Raw genomic sequence first — 21,321 nt, 5'->3', positions numbered from 1 at the left:
GACAGCGTTCAAGAGACTGAACAACACCCTCAGACACGCGGTGTGAACTGTGGGGTTGTCCTGTGCACGGACAGGAGCTGGACTCGATGATCCTTGTGGGTCCCTTCCAGCTAAGGGCGTCTTATGGTTCACTGAAGAACGCACGAAGATGGTGCTGCTCCTGCAGAGCGCACTCCCCGCTCCCAGCGGCCGGAGCCCTCGGCCGATTACACTGGAATTGCGCCGCGCTCCCGTGTGAGCGGCCCCGAGGAGAACTGGCGGGAAGCGGAGCCGCGCGCGCCGCCTCCCCCTCGCGCCCCGAAGCGAGGAGACGCCGCGCACACGCAGGCAACGTGACCCCTCCCGGCCACCGTCCCGCGCCGCGCCGGCCCCGCCGGGCGCCCGACCTCGCCTGTCCCCGGCGCGGCCCCGCCCCCGTCCCCCCGCCACCCGGATGCTGTTGCCACGAGCACTTCCGGCGGGGGTGGCGGCCGAGGCGGAGGGTCCGGTGCTGTCCCGCCCCGCGGCCCGGCCTGGCCCAGCATGCCGGGGCTGCCCGCCCCGCCGAGCCCGCCCGCCCGCTCCTCTCCATGCGGCTGGGCCTCAGCTCCGCCGCTGCCTCCTGCGCGCCGCTGCGCCCCGGCTGGGACGTGACCGCAGCTCGGTGCCTGCCCGACCGCCCGTCCCCGGTGCTGCCCGGTGAGTGGCCGAGGCGCCGGGGCCTTTCCTCGGGGGTCAGGAGCAAGATTCACCAGGGCCGGAGGGGACCCCGCCGCTTCCCTTCGCCTGCGGCGCTGTGGCGGTGAACGGGCCGCGGTTCACTAGCGTTGCTGCCTGCGTGGGGCTGAGGGGCGGGTTGTGCGTGGGGTGGGGCTGCCCTTATCCCTGAGGCTTCTCGCGTTCCCTGCGCCCCCCCCGCGCAGCAGAGGCCGGAGCTCTCGTGGGTGTTAAGCGAGGAACCCCGGATGTCTTACAAACATAGAATCATTTCGGTTGGGAAAGACCTTCAAAATCATCGAGTCCAACCATAACCCAACCCAGCTCTAGCACTAAACCGTGTCCTGAAGAACCTCATCTACGCATCTTTTAAACCCCTCCAGGGATGGTGACCCCGCCACTTCCCTGGGCAGCCTGTTCCAATACCTGGCAACCCCTTCCAGGAATAATTTTTTTCCTAATACTCAGTCCGAACCTCCCCTGGTGCAGCTTGTGGCCGTTTCCGCCCATCACTTGCTATTCCTGATACAAGCCAGGGTGCCGTTGGCCTTTTTGTCCATTTTCTGGTGGGTAAGAGAATTATGAGGCTGCCACACACCTTCAGCCTCTGCCCTTGATTTTGTGAATGCGGCCGTGGTGTCATGTAGCTGGACACCTGCTTGCTGGGTGTGAGACTCATTCAAGATTACCTGACTTACCTGAGAGGTTCCTGGGGAATTGCACCTTTTAAGTGCATGTGCAGTGTGTCTGTGCTGAACTGATGGTAGTGAGGTCACAGTAGTAAAGGTGTTTTCTTCTAGAAATAGATAAATAGCAAACACACATTGATTCATTAACATCAAACTTACATGCCAATGATGCTGTCAGTTTGCAAAGGGGATTAAGAGCAGTCTTGGTTGGGAGAAATGTTGTGTAACTTGGTAAGTATGTAACATAAAGTATGTATTTTTAGCAATGGAGGCTCCATATGATGGCACTGAAGTAACTGTGGTAATGGAGGAAATAGAGGGCACTTACACTTACGCATCGCCAGTGCCCTCTAAGAAGAAAAAGAAATATAAAAGTACTGGCGATCATGGAGAAAAAGCCAAAAAACCTAGGTAAGTTCTTTCAGTCTTTATTGAGCTCCTGCGTAGGGCATGGAAGGAGTATCCCTTGTTTCTGATAAGAGGGAATTTTGCACTGCACTTGGAACACTTAATAGTGTAAAACATCACATATGAAAAATCAGTTCGACACTTTGGGCTGCTCTAATATCTTTACCTGTGTGGGTGCTGCCATTGCTTGATCTAAAGTTTGTGTATTCCAGAATAATTTGCCTTAGGTTGTTTCTCCTTACTACAGAGGTTCTCCTCAGAATCTTAGTTTTTCTTTGGTTAAATATAATGTGCTTGTCATTTCACCTTAAGACAAACATAAACCTTGCAAATTTCTTTTTCCAAAGGAATGACTTTAAGGTTTAAGTCTCTGGTTGCCTTTCAGATCCGCTTACCTCCTCTACTATTATGACATTTACTTGAAAGTACAACAAGAGCTGCCCCATCTCCCTCAATCTGAAATCAACAAAAAGATCAGTGAGAGCTGGAGGTTGCTCAGTGTGGCTGAAAAAAGCTATTACTTGGAGAAAGCCAAGCTAGAGAAAGAGGGATTGGACCCGGTAAGTCACCTTTCTGGCAGTTCTTTGCCGTGTAAATAGAGTGCTTACTTGCTTACGCAGTGCTGTGTGTGGGAGAGTCGCTTAACTGTGGATTCCAGTTTATATTTCTGCATTTTTGTAAAGAATCGATGTGTGAGGCCACTGCCTCTTAGTTTTGTGTTGTGTTCGGTCAAGGGATAATGTTTCAAAATTCAAGATGGGTATGTCTAGTGCTCGCTGATGGGGATGGTGATTATTCGTGTGTCATGTCATCAGCGTGACAGCTGGTAAAGCGGATGATAAAACCAGGGCTGAGAGGGATTCCTCTGGCACTGTCACATGGAGAAATTCGCAGCAAACTACCTCAGGAAGCCATTTGAAATTTAAGCAGGATTGAGAACTGAATCCCTTCCTTTTCTCATATTCATTTATTCCATACGGTGTTTTTGCCAACAGAACTCCAAGGTGTCCATGCGAACTGCAGTAGTTCCAGACATTCCAGGCTTCCGTAAGATTCTTCCTCGCTCAGATTATATAATTATTCCCAAAAGCACTCTGCAGGAGGACAGGAGCAGGCAGTCGCTGGAACTGTGTGTGACACCGGGTCAGGCGGCATCTGAAGGGTTCACAGCTTCCACCAATCTCACAAACGTCTCCCACGATGCTGTACAGAACATACTGTCTGTGGACTCGGGCCACGCTGGCGTTTCTGAGCAGTGCATTGCCATCGAAGGGCTGGCAGAAGAGGCGGCGTCCTTTGGTCAGCCAGATGCTGTGGAAGAAGTGGTGGCATCAGAGGTTCTCTCTCACTATGTTGGGCCTGTGACGGAGAAAGTGGCTGGAGATATCCTCTTGGATGAGGCTTCTTTGGAAATAGAAGGGCAACCGTATGGAACAGCTCGGGTCGTTATTGAAGAGACTCTCGTTAGCGGCTCCACAGATGTCTCCAACGGGAGCATCACGGTGGCCTCTCCTCAGGTTTCAGACAGTGTGTCTGTGGTGACAGTGGTGACTGGGAGGGTAAGTTGCTCTGATGACACTGAGCCTCCTGTCAGTGTCTCACCTGAAGTGTCCGAGTGCTGTTTCACACATTTTACTTGAGATCCTTGGTGGCTGCAGGTGATCCTGTGCTGTCCAGTGTGAGGGAAAAGGTGACTTTTCTAACTCGGTGATTTCAGTGTCTCTGCAGGATTGACTCTGCCGTGTGCTGGTATCACTTCTGTTGTAAGATGACTGCTGGAAGTTTTCTAAAATTATTTCTTATAGCAGTGCTTGGAGTGGGTTCTACAGTTGGGTTACAAGATTTTGGGGAGAATAAATGTTACTTCTCTGCTACTGATACCTGTTTTCCTGCTTGCAGATAGGTAGCAGGGAGTCCTTTTAAGTTGAAATGTTAGGAATCAGTTCTAGAAAACCTTATTCTGTGAAGAATTTGATTTGCTATTTTCAATTTACATCTGTGAAGGGTTTGGTAATTTCCAGTGTAGCTCATAAGCTCATTGCTTTTGAAACAATCACTCTTCTTTCCTACTTTCTGGTCTCATCAGTTCTTAAGGGATATGTTCAATAGTGGTACTCATGAGAGAGTGGGACACAGATTACCTTGTCTCTTATTTTCTGCATGTATTTTTTGTTTTAGGATACTGAAGAGAATAGCTCCTCCTCACCTGCCACACAGTTTATTATGTTACCTTTGCCAGCTCATTCTGTTGTGGAGAACCCAGCTTCAATTAAATTGGTAAGAAATTCAGAGTCTTGTGTGGTATTACCAAGGGTTTGTCTGAAAGATGTTAAGAATAAGAAGAGTTTGATCATGGTCTAGTTATTAGAAATAATCCAGTTTGGAGTAATTATCTCAGCTGATGTGTTTCTTGCCCCTGGTTTTATGTGTCGTGTGTGCTGCTGAGAGTCTCTGGCTCCCTGGAGTATCTTAGTGGGCCTATTTCTGTTGTCTTCTTCCTCAAGGAGTTCTGGGAGACAGCTGGAGTAGTTAATGCTATCACAACACACCTGGCCAACAGCAGGTTCTGTTTTGCCCTTTTCAGGGTCTGTGTAGCCATCTGTGTCCTCTACTTGGATGCATAATTGTCTTCATAAAATGCTGGTGCCCATCCCTTTAAGAGCAAATACCTGCTCTTGTGACAGAACATGTGAGCTCCCTGGTCTCGTGATGTCACTTTGGCCATGTGACAGGAGAGGAGCAATGACCTAAGGTTTTGAGAACCCATGTAAAAGATTGTGTTGCCTGTTGCATGAGGAAGAATAGTATTATTTCTCCAATATAACAACTCCAGCCATCTCTACTTCCATAGTCATTGTAGGATTTCATTGTACAGTCAACACTGCAGCTCCTCGAGTTGTACGAGCTAGCACCGAATCCTGTTTTCCAGGTCATCCGTGCTTCCAGCTGGTGGAACACTGCAGATATTATAGTGGTTATAGTGGTGCATAGCATGATAGTCCTCCAGATGTCTTTGGGACAGTGGAAATACCTCAGCTTTCTGTTCCTGAGAAGTGCCTAGCTTAAGTTGTCTCATTTCTTTGACAACAGCACATGCATTTCCAGAAAAACTATCTAGTTAGGGACTTACAGCACAACAGCTCCCTCGGGAGTGTTGAGTATAGAATATTGAGAATTGCTGTGCTGACAAAAACTCAATGTGTTGATGCAGTTATCCAGGCCAAGATGACAAGTTCTGCTTTAGTTGCCTTATAAATAGCACCTGGTGGCGCTGTTGAAGTTAGAGTAGTTTGTAACAAGTTACAGTGAGGCACCAGGAATACTTGACCGCTGCACAAATCACTGATGAAAACTGCCCATACATCATGAGTCCTTGTCTCCAAGTCTTGTCACCCTGTTGACATGAGTCAGTCACATCTTGCCTCACTGCAGACTGCTCTTTGAATCATTTTCTTACCATCTTATTATGACTTTTCCATATTCATAGGAGAACTGTTACATCCCTGTAAATGCAAGATTACCTTCGCCAGTAGGTTAAATGTGTTGTTGATCTCTGCTCTGCAATTTGATTTAAATTCTGGTAATACCGAAGGCTTTTGTAGAGACGGAGCATTTAGACTCAGAGCAGTTATGGTGCTGACTCACTCCAATCCAACTGTGTGGTGGCTGATCAGTGAAAGGAATAATAGTGTAGGGGTGGTGATTTGCTGAGTAACGTTTGTAAAGTGCTTACAAGGGAAAAGGGAGTGATGAGCAGCACAGCTTTGTGTTTTTCAGCTCTGTCAAAAAATTCTTGACAACTCTCATTTCAGACAACCACCTATACTCGCAGGGGACATGGAAACTGCACCAATCCTGGCTGTTCCTTCACTTACGTCACCAGGCATAAGCCACCAAAATGCCCGACATGTGGGAACTTCCTGGGAGGGAAATGGATCCCAAAGGTAGATTTGCCTTTCCTTTCCTGATTTTCAGACAAAAAGTGCTGTTTCTGTGAATACCTGTGGTGTTTCTAGACCTGTAGATGTAGCACAGGAGCTCAGATGCCAGAATCGATCCCTGCACTTGTGTTCCAGTGCTTGTGCTGGTGCAAGTCACTGTTGCAGGGGACACTTGGCCAAGGTGAGAAGGACCTGAAATCACCAAATCTGGTGTAGACACCACTTGTAATGGTGTGAGGTATAATAGATGGGGCTGCGTTTGGTAACTGTTCAAGAGGACACACATTCTTCTGACCACCTGCCTGCATTATTGCCTATTCTTCCTGCTGCAGCCCTAGCGAAGGTCGGGAATTCATTTGAACCATTTATGATAATTCATCTGCATTTGAAGTTCTACAAATTGAGGTTTTCTATGGTCTTTCAACATTGTTTTCCCAACAGAAAGGAGGAACAATTCTCAGCTATAGCAGGTACATGATCCTTTGGGAGCTGGCTAATAAAGTTGATCTAGTGAAGCGAGGTGTTGCTGGGTATTGCTGACTCATGGCCATGTGTCTGATGGTTCATGATGTTCTGACCTTTGGCTGGAAGGAAATTCCCAGGTGTTGATGGGCTTATGAAGTTTGTTTGAGTGGAAAAGTCTTTCTCCACGTGATACCTACTCTGCTGAAGTTATTGGCATCTCTACTAGCTGCACACAGCAAAAACCACTTGATCCTTAAACCTTGGCAATGTCATGGTAATTAGTCAGCTCTTAACAGATGTGCATTCGTTAAATTTCTGTCTGGAACAAGTTTCCTCAGGCACAAGTTAAAGGATGTTCTCGGTTTGAAAATTTGCATTTACGTTCAGTGGCTTTACATGGATTTGTTCGGAACCTCCTTTGTTTTGTGTCTAGACCCATTAAACATTTTTTAGGCAAGCATCTTTTAGGCAAGAAATGTTTAGGTGCTGTACAAAGTGTGTCATGTCTGAACTGATGGCTGAAATGGCTGACCTTCCTTTTTTTTTGTGTTTTCTGGCTTTCAGTTTTATTCTGTTCTTTTGGGAACACGTTTGCATAAACAGTTCCACTTGTGTTTTGGCATTATGCCTTGGAAAAAACATGCACCAGCAGTTTTTTTTTAACCAGTAATAACGTTAGTAGAACTGAAACTAAATATATGCATACCTTCATCTTCCTTGTGAAGAAAAGGGGCTAGGTCAGAAGAGAACTGTAGACAACTTAGAATTAATGTGTTTATCATGCCAGAAACTCTTGATTCCATTTCTCATATGATTCTGCATATTACTGATTCAGTGTTCCGTCATACCTTTGTTGACCCAAATACATGGCTTCTGTAGCCTTAGTCTTGAAAGTAACATTTTTCTTGAAGTCAAAACACCTTCCTGAGTAATTCTGTGTCTCCTGACTTGCTCAAATCCATGCTTTTCTGACTGCACGTATCCAAAAGATACAAGTTCTCCATCCCTTCGGTTCCTCAGCAGTGTGGAGGAACAGGCAGCACCAGGGAGCTGCAGCTGTGAAAGGGGAACATAGGAGGTGGGTCCTTGTTACAGAGGGTGGTGGGTGAGTTTGTGATGTTGATGCTAATGGTGGTATTGGAGAGAGTTTAAGAAAGACCGATTGTTCAAAGTAAACAGTGTCTAAAAATAATACATGAAAGACCAGGAGGCTCGGTAGAATGTTAACAGGGACTTTACTGTCGTAGGAGATGAGGTATTTCTGGTCTCGTACAGTTCGCTGCTTAAACACTTAAAGATTTTGCTGGTTTGATCCAGCATTAAATAGGCTGTGGCAAACGTGGCATATGTAAAAGGAACCTATCTGTGAAAGCCTAAAGCTCTGAAATGTGACTATCTCTTTCTTTTCAGGAAAAGCAACCAAAAAGCAAATCTGAGCCAAATTCAGGCACCTCTCTTAAAACTCCAGTGGCTAAAAGAAGTCAACAGTCAATATTCACAGAACCGGCAGCTGTTAGCGAGAGCACCTCCAAGTCTGCCCTGGAAAGCTCCGAGGCGGTCAGCCAGCTGCTGAGTGCTGTGCCTGTTGGAGGGCAAGTGCAAGAGACAGAGTGGGAGGAGGTGATCATCTCGGAGGCTCACATTCTCGCAAACAACGTGCTTGCTGAAGACAGAGGGAGAGCTGTTGGAGTGATGCTGGGTCAAGGGAGCCAACGGCCAGGAGACTCTTCTTCAGAGCAGGCAGAAAAAGATAACGCAGGGCTGGGGATTCCAGCGTCTTCTGAGGTGCCGAGTCCAAACGCCTCTGCAAAAAAGGCAATAGGGTGAGTCAGTTTTCCATATGTTATGGGAGCGTGAGGTGTCTGGTTTGTGCTGGTGGGACTAATCCAAGAAATTGAAGGCTGTTGGCAGTGTTTCCTATAAGACCTGTTCTGTTTACTGTCTATTTTCTGCCACTTCAGGATTGTTCCTTTGAAATTGTTTTGTCCATCAGAGCTAATTTTGTTTTAAGTGATAAATTATAGTCACAGGGCAGATGTATCTTTAGCGCTATTTCTCCTTCTACAGCAATAGTTGTGATTGTTGTGCTAATAAAGGGAAGAGGCAAAAATTGAGGCTGAGAGGGAAACCATGGGATTTTCTTTTCAATTGTAGCTCTTGTCCTTTCAGAATTGATGCTTCAACTGCTACACACAAAGGGCAAGAAGTAAAGAGTAAACCAAGACCTAAGCCCTCATTGCTGGCTGCAGCAAGACCCATGCGAGCCATTCTGCCCGCACCAGCCAGTGTGGGGAGAGAAGCCAGTGCTGAGCAGCCCAGCAACAGGCAGGCCTTTGCGAATACCGGTAAGAGCAGCATTCTCTGGTGTGCTTTGGGAGTGATTGTCTTTTCTCCCCATGTTGAATTGGACTCTGTCAAATAATAAGATGTGTCTGAAGGGAGATAGTGACCTATGCTGGAAAAACACACTCTGAGTGTACAGGGCCATGGAACACCTGCTTGGGTCATTACAAGTTCAGAGGAGAAATCTCACATGACTATGGTGGCGGTTACCAAAGATATAAGAATGGAACAGGACCTGTTTTCTCCTATCTAACCTGGTGCATCCTTTTCTTCCTTCAAGACAAGCATTCCCCTGTGAGAACATCAGGCTTGAAGCCCAGTACGTTGAAACAACTGGGTCAGTCAGTTGTGCAGCCACCAAGTGCCAAGGAGCGAAAGGTACCTGTGGTTTGTTCTTCAAATGCATATTATTTTCCTTTTGCATTTTTTTCCCCCAGGTGAGAGATATGTGCTAAGTGGTGAGAAATAGAACATAAAAATGCAGCAGCCTTATGATGATGGGATCTGTGACTGACAGTTTTTATGAGATGGCTCAGAAGCAGCACAAATACTGGATGGTTAAGTGTAGGAGCTGATCTGATAGGCGTGGTTGGACAATCCTTCTGGTGGCTGCTTTGAGAACCTCCCAGCTACTTCCAGAAGATGTTTTTTGAGGATCTGCTAGTGCTTTGATAATCTGACAGGCAATACTGCGTACTGAATCTTTCACCTGTGAAATATGACCGAGTATGCCAAGATGTTGAAATACTTCTGTTTGAATTGTAATGACTTAGTATGCAAAACAGTGAGTTGTAGTCCTCTGATATTAAATGAACATCAATTGATTTCTTGAAGGTAAAAAATGCTAATAGGTATTGCTTACAGGATGTATGTATTCAGTAGTAGGTGTCTCATGGTTGGTGTTTCTTCTGCTTTCAATCTCTAGCTCCACAGTGCTTTGGCCAGCAAAGCGTCTCAGGTTAAAGTAGTGGAGGTCAAACCAGACATATTCCCTTCCTACAAGTACAGCTGCACTGTAACTTTGGTGAGCATTTTTGAAATGGTCTGACTTCTGCTGTGGGGAGTGTCATCTCTGGGATGAGACTGTTCAGTGACTTTGGTTTTACTGACTTGCAGAAATGTATCTCATATCTAATGTGAGACAATCTGTCATCTGTTGACCTAAGCCAGGGTGGCTGTACTCTGTTGCAGTCATGTTTGGGACCTTGTTAAGAGCCGATTTTTATTCTTCATGTCCTGGCATAATCCGCATCCTTCCTTGAGCTCAGCAGGGAGGATCAGTGGTTTCAGAATTAGTTTAATATGTGTTTGTTGTCTCTGGAACAGGCCCCAAAATGTTTGAGTGCCAGTTAAAATGTTCTGTGCAAAGTGGCAGGACCTGCTCTTTGAGCTTTGAACGAGGTGTTACAAAGTGGGGAAAAAGCATGTGATATTCCAGCAGACTTTTCTAGAATCTTGTTGGCACCTGAAAGTTGAGGTCAACAAACACCTTTTTTTTGTGTCATTCAGGATTTGGGATTGGCAACATCACGTGGCAGAGGGAAATGCAAGAACCCCTCTTGCAGTTACGTGTATACAAACAGGCACAAGCCCCGAATCTGCCCAAGCTGCGGATACAATCTTGCCAAAGGCAGAGCTGAGAAAACAGCAAAATCCTTGGTAAGATTCAGAATGGTTCCTCTCATCAAATGGCTGTTGTGGGGTGGGCAGGGACGTACCTTAGTTTGCAAATGTCTGTGGGAACACGTTAATTTTTTTTTGTAATGGTAAGCTTTTCTAACTAAGTAATGTCTTATTAAAAATACTTGGGATGGTGTTTGTACTATCAAATTCCTGTAAGAGTGGTGCTTCAGACAGTGAGGCTGAGAGCGCTCGTCTCTGCCACTGGATGTCTCTGTAGCTTAAAAATGCTGACGAAGTGTTGTGCATGCTGGGGAAGTCACCCTGAAGTCACATCTGTTGTGTCAGCTTTGCTGAACTTCAGACTTCGTCAACAAATTCCCAAATGTGCTCTGCTTTGTGCCCGGTTTGTGGCTAATGTCAGTTGAGTTAGTACATCTAGTACTAGAGCTTCCTATTTTTAGGGTTTTGTAGTGCAACTTTACTTCCACCTGAATTTATTTCTGGAAGTAGTATTTTTTCTATTGTAGAAGTTTTTCAGTTGTCTGGACTTCCACATAGATGTAAATAATGAATTCTGTTTTTTTGTTTCATTTGGGGCTTTTTTACATTTGAAGTTTCAAAGGTTGGCTTTTCTCATATAGAATTACTTTGTTTAAAAAGATTAAAAAAGGAGCTGTCCTGTGCTTAGCTGAAATGCCCATTCAGCACACAGACAGACTCCATTTTAGTCTATGTGGTAATGACTCTTCCACTTGTCTTTTTTTTGAAGAACAGAACTTTGTGTGTTGTTTAAAAAAAAAACCCAAAACAACAAAAAGCCCACCAAACTGGAAAACCACCACAACAAACTGAAATGGCCTGTGTGAAACTCAGACATTAGTAGCTGTGTAAAGAATAGCAGTGTGCTTAGCTCAGCTTGCATTTTGGGAGGCATGTGGCTTGTTTCTTCCTCATTTACTTTTTTTCCTATTTTCTGGTTCTAGATGTGTTTAACATTCCTGTTACACAGTTCATGGTTGTCTCAGGGCTTTGGACTGATCATTTATCTTGTTGCTGGACTAGACAGAAAAACAGCTTGAAGTGTCACGGAAGAGTTTAAGTGATTACCCAGATGAACCTGTTTGTGTTGTCCCTGTTTTGAGCCACAGAGTTTGATTGTCCGGTGCTTGTGCATTTTGTCTTGGTAGCACAAATGTGTTGTGTGGTGTGGCTAACAACTATAGCTGATGAATTGTAATTGATAGTGTATTCTCTACTTCACAGCCCCTAGTTCTTGTTTAGCACTTGTCTTCTTTAACCTCTGGAGAGGCACACAGATGGTCGGCTGTCTGAGTATCTTATACGGGAGAACGTGCTTGAGAACCTATGGAGAAAGGCAGTGATGATTGCTGGGATTACTGAAGTGTTTACATACCTGTTGATGGTTGTCCTCACCCTCTTGCTTCTGCATCTCTGCACTAATGCTCCAGTTTGGTGACAAATCTGTGGTGGTCCCATAGTGTTATGAGTTCTTCAAGGGCTGGGCTGTAAAAAAGTATTTTTGGTGAAGCCACATGGGCTTGAAGCTACTGTCTGGAGTCAATGATTGAGCAGTGGAGTAGAAGTCAAGTTTACTGGGTACAAAGGTTACTTTGTTTCTTCTACCTTAAATGACTTCTTTGGGCTTCTTAATATTTCATCCCCATGGTCACCTGGTTGAAAATGTGTCTGACTTGCTTTCTAGGAGGTCAGTCCAGGTCAGTCTGATGTGCTGAACACCAGCGAGCCCCTAACCCCAGCCCAGAAAGAGATCCAGCGTCAATCCACCCTGCAGCTGCTACGCAAGGTAATGCAGATCCCAGAGAACGAATCGGAGCTGGCTGAGGTCTTCACGCTCATCCACGAACTCAACAGCTCGCGGCTCATCCTCTCCAACGTGAGTGAGGAGACAGTCACCATAGAGCAGACCTCCTGGTCAAACTACTATGAGTCTCCGTCTGCACAGTGCCTCCTCTGTAACAGCCCGTTGTTCAAGGGGGGACAGAAGTAAGATTCTGTTTTAGACTTGTGACCCTTTCAACCTTGTGCTGATGTTCTATGTTAAAAGCGTGCCTGAAATAATATTTGCTTTAGCCCCTGGTACTGAAGCTGGTGTGACACTGAATAAGCTACATGTGCGTAGAAAGGGTTTAGCTGGTTAGTGAGAAGCTGTTACTCCTGTGTGATGTAGCTTGTCACAGCTACCGTTTCTGTACAGCAGGAGAGCTTGGTCAAAGAGTGATTGCTAAGTCTAGGTGTTTTTTTTTTCTCGAAACGGAATCTTTTCATTAGTCATCTCTTCTTTGTTTTCCAGTCTGATGTTTTGAGGCTGACAGAGGCAAAATTGTGGCATTATAGATGTGCATGATGTGACTTCCCTTTTCTCTCCCTGATCTGAGTATTTCATGTGTGGATCTTCTTGCTTATGATATCTTTGTTCCTTTCATGGCTTAGTGTGGGATTGAGTGAATCCTTTTTGTGGAACAGATACCCAAATTGAAACCTGAAGGACTTTCAGAAATTACCGGAGTATAGGCTAGATTACCTTAACTAGATTTGTATAAAAGCCTGTAGCGTAGGATATCTCCTCACTGAATCTGCCAAATATCCTCCTGTTGCCAAAACCCTGAGCTGAAACATTTCCTACAGCAAAATGTCAGGTAGTTCACTGTTGTTTTTTTTTTTTTTTTTCAACCAGAAAGATTTTCTTGATACCAATTAAGGATGTTTGCTTTGGTCAGAATAGTACTAATCAAGTTTTTTTTTCAGCAGAAACACTTTTTATACTCAGGAATATTTGCAGAACAGTGCTGTCTTCCATCCTGTCCCTCGCCTTGTGACTTAGTAACCCGTGTGTTGTAAATCTTTGCTGCAATGCTCTGAGTGTGAGACCCTCATGTGTGCCTGCACAGGCTCTAATCAAACCCCTGCCAGCGGGAGGGAGATCGCTTTGACTTTGATTCCTATTTTCTCAGGTGCACAGCTATATTTCTGCCACTAGTGCACAACTGGCATTTTCCTGTCTGAACTTCCTCCTCGACAGCTGTACTATAGGGGGGGCAGAGGCTTTTCTGAACCTTGTTGTGTGCAGGGACGGGCTGTCACGTAGAATGTGTTATTAGTCACCACTTGTTGCCCCACAGCAACAGGGTTGACACTTCTCCCAGGGCAGCTGGGTGGTAGATTTTCCTTACCTCTAAAATACTCTGTGCCAAATGTATGGAGCTGGAGACGTGCTGTAGCGCTGTTAAAAGAATGTGAGCAATGACCTGGCTCTGCCAGGGGAATCCATTTTTAAATTTAACTTCTTTTTTTCTGGTGTGAAATGGTGTGAACTGCCTTAGACTGACATATTAATGAACTGACCTCAGCTAGAACGTTTTAAGTTACTGCAGGAGAGGACTGTAAAACCTGCTGACTTGCCTTTGAGTTGTCTTTTGTTGTCTGTTACAGTTCCCTTGCTGGTCCTCAGGAGTGCTGGCTGCTGACAGCCAACAGATTACAGGTGGTTACAGCTCAGGTCAAAGTGTGCTTGAACCCACATTGTCTGGCCATCCACAGCTTCACTGATATTTACACAGGTAGGAGAAATGTTAGCACACCAACTTAGACCATGACTACTGCTTAAACCTTTCAGAAGCCTTAGGACTGTACCACGACATTGTCTTTGCACAGAAAAGTCTGTTGCCTGCCCCAGTATATTAAAATTGAATTATTTTTGACTTGCGCTATTCTGCTTCTTCTGCAAGTCAGTCTGTATTTGTGAGAAAAACACGTGTGAATGCTTTGCTGAGGAAGACTCTGCTTTGCTTCACTGCTGTAGGTCTCCTCTGTTTAAGTGGTAAATGTTGAGTTCTGGAAGGCAGTAACAGAGATCATAGTCAAAGACATCTCTGCAGAGTGCTGCTTCTCAGTGTTGACTGGTGAGAACTGGAGTGGCAGTCACTGTGCTGCACGGCAGTGTGGAGCTGAGGAGATGGGTTGGCTGCTGTTCCTTGTAGCTTTTTAAATGTAAAGGCAAGGCTGTGAAAGGAGCTAATCTTGCTAATGTGCAGAGGGAACAGTCCCAGAAGCACTATCCACCTGCTTCTGTTATCCTCTGAACCATACTCATGTCAGTTTTTTGCGTATCAGTACAGAATATATTTATTGGTAAGCAAGATCTGTAACCCCACAGACAATAACTGTCTTGTTTCAACTGCAGGCCTTTTCAATGTGGGTAACAAGTTGCTAGTGAGCTTGGATCTTCTGTTTGCAATCCGAAACCACATTAAACTTGGAGAGGATCCCAGAGTGGCTGTTGGCAATATTCTTGACTCTGTTCAGGAGCAAACTGGTGGGTTCTCCTACTTGTGGTGTGGTTTTTTTTTTGCCATAACGTACCAAACTGTGACCTACTGATGACTGTTGTGTTACAAAAGGGCAAAACTCACCTCTTCTGGTGTGGTGTGTTCCTATTAAATCACTTCCTAGACCCAACAGTGGTCACCTCTGTGACCAGTTCTCTGTAACGATTCTCTGGAAGACAGATTTGTTTTATTCTGCATAGGAGAGTTCTTCTACCTCTCCACTGACTTTAGGAAGTGAAAGCTGTAACAGTGGCATGTTCTCTTTTCAGAAAAAAACCTGAGCCCTGATGAGCAGGTTCAGCTTCAGGAACTGCTGTGCAATGGCTACTGGGCCTTTGAATGCCTCACAGTCCGGGATTACAATGATATGATCTGCGGAATCTGTGGCATAACCCCCAAGGTGGAAATAGCCCAGAGGAATGTGGAAAATGTCCTGGCACTGAAAAATATAGAGGTAGGCTTTTCACAGACTTCACATTCTCTCTGTTTTCAAAGCAGATCACAGTGACTTTTGCTGACTCTGGGCTTTGTAATGCACGATAATTACATGAGAGCTTTGTGAGCAGTTTTCTGCTCATGCCTGGCAAGAGGATGTGGCTGGAGCAGTGATGCCTGCACTTCCTCTTAGAAGTGTTGATGTATGGTTTGGGAAAAACACGATACCCTGGGCCTGGACCACAGCTTTTGTCCAGCAACTTCTGACAGTAGAGACCTTGGATGAAAATTGCTGAACTTGACCTTCTTCCTTTGGTGTGAAGACGTTCTTTTTTTTTCCCCCAACAGCAGTTTCCTTGAGGTGTTGTCTTCTCTAATGGAAAAAAAAAAAGCCCCAGTAGTAGGATGTAGCATGTATGGCTTTTATGTCAAATAAATAGTTTTGACTATCACCCGGTGTAATGTGGTTGTGGTGAACTCTAAGAGCCTGGAGTCACCTTGTTCTATTCAGGCTGAGGATGCTCCTGGATAATCCTCCTGCCTTGAGTGAGGCTGACACAGAACTGTCAAGTGAACTGTGGTTGTGTTTGACCAGTGTGTTTCTTGCTCTTTCCAGTTTACTTGGCCAGAATTCTTGCCATCAAGTGAAGTGAATGTTGAAGACTTCTGGTCCACAATGGAGACAGAGGTGATTGAGCAGGTGGCTTTTCCTTCTAGCATTCCCATCACAAAGTTTGATGCCTCTATTGTTGCTCCTTTCTTCCCTCCACTGATGAGAGGAGCGATGGTGATCAATACTGAGAAGGACAAGAACCTGGATGCACAGCCGGTGCCAGGTAACTGCTGAGGTTGTGCTTATTAAGGAAGTCCTTTACGTGGCAGCAACCTAGGTCTTTTGGTGATGTTTAGAGTTGAGAACTGATGATTGTGTGACTCTTTAAACATGATGTCTGCTGAGAGAAGGCAGGAACACTGGGGTGAGTTCAGCTGTTCTCAGAATATTGAGCAGTTTGAGCATTTTCCTGCCAGGTGAAGCTTGAATGCTCAGAGCAGGTGTGCTCTGGTATGTTTGAAACATGTGGGGTGTGAAAACACTGCACCCCAAGTTAGATGTGGTCTGATTGCAGAGGGGAGCATGCACAACTTGAATGCCAGTCAGTATTTGTTTCATCTTAGGCTGATACTTGGACTGTGAAAGCTGCAGTCAGGGCTTGATATGTCAATATCATGATGTTAATATAAAGGCTGAATAAGTTTTTACAGAACTTGAAGAAAGACTAAAAGATGCATTTGTTAGTCCCAATCAGTGTTATCAACATTCAGTATATCCAGAACATCGACTGCACGTAACTAGAAACCATGAGATTAATAAGCTCAGATGTATGAGAGCTAAATTTAGTTAGCACCTGGTTCCCTCAACAGTTTAGGTATTAGGTATAAGAAGGAAAACTGGCTCTATGGGCTTAACAAATCTATGAGTTGGCTTTGCAGGCAAGGCTGCAGCTGTTTTAGAGGGTTGAACTGCTGAAGCGCTACATGGGCTTTTGTGGAAGTGCAGCTCTGGAGAAAGAAGCAGGGAGATGTGAAGAGTAATCCGCATTTCTCTGCGCTTCTCTGTCACTTGTTTATCCTCGCATCAGTCCAACAAGGTTACAAATGACAGGATAGAGAAGTATTCATGGAGTTTGTGGCTCTGCTGGGCTCAGTCTGGTGACCCCCCTAGCGAAGGGTTTGAGAGAAGTGTGGGCTGTGACGCGCTTTGGAAGTAGGACTGTTCACAACTCTCTGTTGCTGGGAGTTGGTCACACAGTCTCTGCTGCTGTTGTCTTCAGGAGAAATTATTTTGGTGACTTCCCTTCCTGAGAATGAGTGCTGAGACTTGTTTCCTTCTTTTATAGGTAATGGGAGTGCTTTGGTGAGGCTCCTTCAGGAAGAAAACTTGAGACTTGAGATGATAAGCTCTTACAATGAGGCAGAACTGCAGAGCTTTCTGACACAGTGTGGCATCCCCTGGAAGGTTTCGGATACAAAGGTAATGTCTTGTTTGCCCACATACACGCCTGCAGGAGCGGAGCTTTTCTTCACTGTCTTGCCCTCATTCACAGCTTGCCATCCTAGATAATTAGCTCTTCATTTGACTGCATGAAGGGCAGGGGTGGGTTAGAAGTGAGTGCCTGCAGATTACAGGATAACTCGCACATGGTGAAAAAAATTGAGCCTTTGTGGGCTAGAAGAAAGGAAGCCTGTAATTACCTTGTCACAGGCTCAGCATCATGTAATTGCTTGTCATCCTTGCGGTGCTGAGTGTGGGATTAGGAAGTTATTGGATGAAGTGCAAATTAGGATTTGGGAGACCTTGCCTGCAGCCATCTCTCTTTCTGGAGGAGTCCATTAATTTTAGCCACATACAGATTTTCTGTGAGGCCTGTCTTTCCTAGGACCAGCTCTGCTACTCCCTCCTGGCTCTCTATGAGTTTGTACAGAATGGGACAAACATCACGAAGACTTCTGCTCATCACACAGGAGGGAAAATCTACAAAGTGTGTCCACATCAGGTAAGGAAGGCTGGAGTCAGCTATTCACTGTTATCTGATTTACCAGTGTGGAACTCATTAAATAGAAGCAATGGAGGGGGCCTCTCTGAGCCTTGGGAATGAAACACTTTGCCTCAGGGATTTGGAGTGTGAGCACTCCTGCAGGAGATTTCAAGATCAACTAGTGATGCGGAGCCTGGTTTTGATGGTGCTGCTGAGGTGGAATTGAAAATCACCTCTCTCTGAACAAGATGAAGTTAATGTGTATGAGGAGGAGACAACATCTTTCGCGAAAGTAACTATCTGGTTACTGTATTGTCTGGAATACCTGAAAGAAAGCTTAATTTTTTTTTAAGACTATATATTTTGTCCATAAGTTTTCAGTTTTATTGTGCTATTTGGTGATAAGCCTTATATTTTTTTCCCCCCCAGGTTGTGTGTGGCTCGAAGTACATAGTAAGAGGAGAAAATGCCCGGGATCACGTGGACTTGTTGGTTTCTTCACGTCACTGGCCTCCAGTGTATGTTGTCGATACAGCCTCTTCAGTGGCACTGTGTGCAGATGTCTCCTGTCCTGGCCTGACTTCCCAGATGTGGGGGAAAAACCAGGGCTGCTTCTCTGACCCCATGGATCCTCCCACGGTTAGTTACATCCACCTTTGCGCTGTGCTGTGCCAGTCCAACATGGAAAGGTTTCAAGTGAGATTTAAAATAAAAGAAAAATTAAAAAGTATATGTAACCTGCATTGTTCCTCAAGGTAATTGGACCTGATAAGTATCTCCTGACAAGCACCTTTACCAGTGAGCAGCTTTTGGGCATAGCAAAAGGTGTTCATTGTTGCTTGGGGCATGGTGTTAGGTCTGTGCTCCTTATTAGGAGGAGCTGTGCTGAAAGTGCATGATATAATGACAGTTCAAATAATGAACTGTGGAGCAAATAGCTTATTTTGACACACCAACTCACTTCTCTCAAACTACTGCTATTACTTGAGAAATGGGAGAGGAATAGGGTTGCTAGTGCCTTGGAATTATCTCTGGGGACACATGAATGAGGACAAAGTGTACAGAACCACCTTTGTGGCATTTAGTCCCCTAAATCGGCATCAATCAATTATCCCTCCCTCTGTCCTGGGTCATAGTGCTGGTTGGTGGTTTTGTCTTGTTCTTAGCTGTGGGGAAGTTGCTTCATGTTCTATCTGCTGTGTATTCTCTCTCCCAGTACGTGTCCTGCCCGGAACTGCAAGACCAGCACTACAGCGTAGATGTGACTGTGGCTGAGCACTCTGTTCAGCATCCGATCACCAAGTCGTCCACACGCCGAATTGTTCACGTGGGTTCGGAGCAGAACAGCCACCAAGATCCAACGGCTCAGCATCACTGCATCTCCCTTTGCCGAGAGCTGGAGCCTTATGGCGCCGTCATCGCTGCCATCAACGACAGCAAAACGAGCAACATCCGCCAAAGGCCCATCACCTTCGAGAACGCCACACACTATTACCTCTACAACCGCCTCGTGGACTTCCTCACTAGCAGGGAAATTGTGAATCGGCAGATCCAGGAGATCGTGCAGAGCTGCCAGCCTGGCGAGGTGGTGATTCGCGATGCTCTCTACCGGCTTGGAGTGGCCCAGATCAAAACAGAAACAGAAGAGGATGAAGAGGGGAAGCAGGAAGATGATAAAGGTTGCTGAGTAACAGAACAGCTGGTTGGTTTCTCTCTCTGGTCATGTGGAGGGGTGGTTCTGGGCCAACTTCTGCAAGGTTTGGGCAGCTGTCTGGCTTGGGAGTTTATTTTTACAGGTTGGAGATGTGTGCTGATGGCTTTGACTGCTGTTACTGACCAAAGAGCTGTGTGCTTCCAGAGTGTCACCATCGCCGCTGCTGCACGTGGGTCTGTCACCCCCTCGCTGAAGGCTGCAGCTGCCTCCCGAGGTGTGCGATGGACCTGCTGTTCCATGCTGGGAAATGTCACCCTCCCTGCAGCTGCCAAGTGGAGAAGGGAGAGGAGATGTTTCTGGTAGCGGGGAGTATGCATGGTCAAGCGCACAGGTTTTTTGATTCTGAATCTTGCTTGCTGACTTCTTTGTGCATATTGGTGGCAGGGCTGGGGGGGTGGGAGCAGGTGTGGAAGGCAGATGGCTAACGAGAATTCCCCCAGAACATTGTGAGCGGATTAGCTTAGGACACTGACTCCTGCGTAGAAATCTTAGAGCGCTCATGCATCGGTTGCAAGGAGTCTTTAGTTGAGGAGGAGCCATGCAGCTTTAGGTGCCATATCTGGGGACCTTCCCTGGATCCAGGATTGTGGGTGCTTTGGCTGCAGGAAGTTTCTAGAATTGTTTATCCCTTCACATAAGCACTAATAATTTAGAAGCTGGAACATACAGCGAGTGAAAAGTGTTCTGTATGTTAAGGGAAGAACTGATGGAGTGAGCCCAGGGGAGCCAAGCTCATTGGCAGAGCTGTATGAGCACTGGGTAAGCTGGCAGCTGGAGACAAGGGAAGGACACTCAAAATTTCTGTGCTGTCTTCCTGGACAGTTTGGTTTTCTTTTTAATCAGCTTTATTCTGTTCAAGGACATGAGTTTGTGTTGCCCTGCCCTTAGAACAGAATCACAAAGACTGTCTGTGGGTCAAGGAGAAATGATGCAGTGCCAGTGGAGCGGGCAGGGTTTGGTGTTCCTCCCTTGGAGGAGGCGCTGGGAGAGCTCCATCTCAGCGCTCTGTCAGGTGTTGTATTTGACCCGCCCCTGTCTGTGCAGTGCTATGCAGGTTAGACAAGTCTCATCCTGCCCAGTTTGCTTTATCAGCTCCTTGAGAGACGTGGGCCTGAGGCCTCTGTCCCTGCAGCGTGTCTGAAAAACACATTGGGCTGCAGCTGTAAAGCTGTGTGTTCATTTTCTTCTGACAGCTCCCTCTGCTCTTGCTGGTGCTGGAGGTGGGTGCGTGTTTGCTGTGACCCACAGAGGAGAGGGATGCTGGACTGTTAAGTTGCAATCCAGGGAGCTTATTTTGGCTGAGCAGCGGGGAAGATTCAGAGGCTTGCGGTGTGGTTGAAAACTCCCTTCTGTGAAGGGGAATGTATTGAGTACCATACTGTTAAAGTAAATGTATTAAGTCTGATCAAATGCAGTAATTATGGCTTGGGGTTTTTCTGTTAAGAACATTAACTTATTATAAGAGACATTAGTGACTTTTTTCAGTCAGTGATAAAGTTTAATAAATTATCTCCAATTTTGGGGGTGAAACTGTGGCCAAGTGACTTGTTTTTTGTGTGCAAGACATGGAGGATGGGAGTTGGAAAGGGCACCAGCGCTGGGCGGATGTACCTGTGATTCCAGTCGGCACTGCCATGGTGCTGGGGAAAAGCCTGGAGTCTCAGAAGCAAGGTGTCCCGAGAGGAGCAGCTCAAGAGATTGCTTGGGCCATCTCACCAGAGCATCAAATAAAATTATCCTGCTAAATATAGGTAAGGTATAGTTCTTATAAGTGGCCAGCAAGTTACTTCTGCAGATGGTTGACTCCCCTGCTCTGCCTGCTCTTGATCTGCAGCTCATGCACAGGGTGCATCCTGAGGTGACTGTTGTAGGTGAGAGTCTGCAGCAGGTCTCGGTAGCTTCTGTTCAGGATGTGTCTTGAGAGCCTGGGCTGCAGCCCCTGCTGTGTTTGAGCCGTTGGTACAGATGGTTCTGCTGCCGTGAGCTCCAGTCTGGTCACCGGGGCCCTGCCCTCAGCATTGCACAGACTCAGACACAGTGACCGTTGTCAGGTGTCCCATCATCACAATTGAAGTTACTCTGACATTATATTCATGCATGGGT

The 21,321-nt window shown here is 46.1% G+C and overlaps 1 protein-coding gene across 1 annotated transcript; it reads left to right on the top strand.

Moving 5' to 3' along the window:
* The first annotated feature begins 452 nt into the window (after positions 1-452).
* On the top strand, positions 453-20,753 carry HMGXB3 (HMG-box containing 3). The gene is made up of 20 exons (XM_065849194.2): positions 453-678; positions 1,649-1,796; positions 2,179-2,353; positions 2,789-3,352; positions 3,972-4,070; positions 5,606-5,737; positions 7,610-8,022; positions 8,369-8,544; positions 8,823-8,920; positions 9,468-9,566; positions 10,052-10,201; positions 11,889-12,190; positions 13,637-13,764; positions 14,388-14,519; positions 14,802-14,986; positions 15,584-15,803; positions 16,866-16,999; positions 17,406-17,522; positions 17,934-18,143; positions 18,721-20,753. The coding sequence occupies exons 1-20, from the start codon at positions 570-572 to the stop codon at positions 19,189-19,191; spliced, it is 4,062 nt and encodes a 1,353-aa protein (XP_065705266.1). The 5' UTR covers positions 453-569; the 3' UTR covers positions 19,192-20,753.
* The last annotated feature ends 568 nt before the right edge of the window (positions 20,754-21,321 follow it).

This window comes from Patagioenas fasciata, chromosome 14 (genome assembly GCF_037038585.1).
Source record: "Patagioenas fasciata isolate bPatFas1 chromosome 14, bPatFas1.hap1, whole genome shotgun sequence".
NCBI lineage: Eukaryota > Metazoa > Chordata > Aves > Columbiformes > Columbidae > Patagioenas > Patagioenas fasciata.
This window is presented reverse-complemented; position numbering and strand designations above follow the sequence as displayed.

What these genes read in the sequence shown, in the direction of transcription:
- HMGXB3 (XM_065849194.2), top strand. Translation starts at nt 570, where the DNA reads ATGCGGCTGGGCCTCAGCTCCGCCGCTGCCTCCTGCGCGCCGCTGCGC. An exon ending in GCAGGCCTTTGCGAATACCG is followed by an intron (nt 8,545 to 8,822) that starts GTAAGAGCAGCA and finishes TCTTCCTTCAAG; the next exon opens with ACAAGCATTCCCCTGTGAGA. An exon ending in ACCCCATGGATCCTCCCACG is followed by an intron (nt 18,144 to 18,720) that starts GTTAGTTACATC and finishes TCTCTCTCCCAG; the next exon opens with TACGTGTCCTGCCCGGAACT.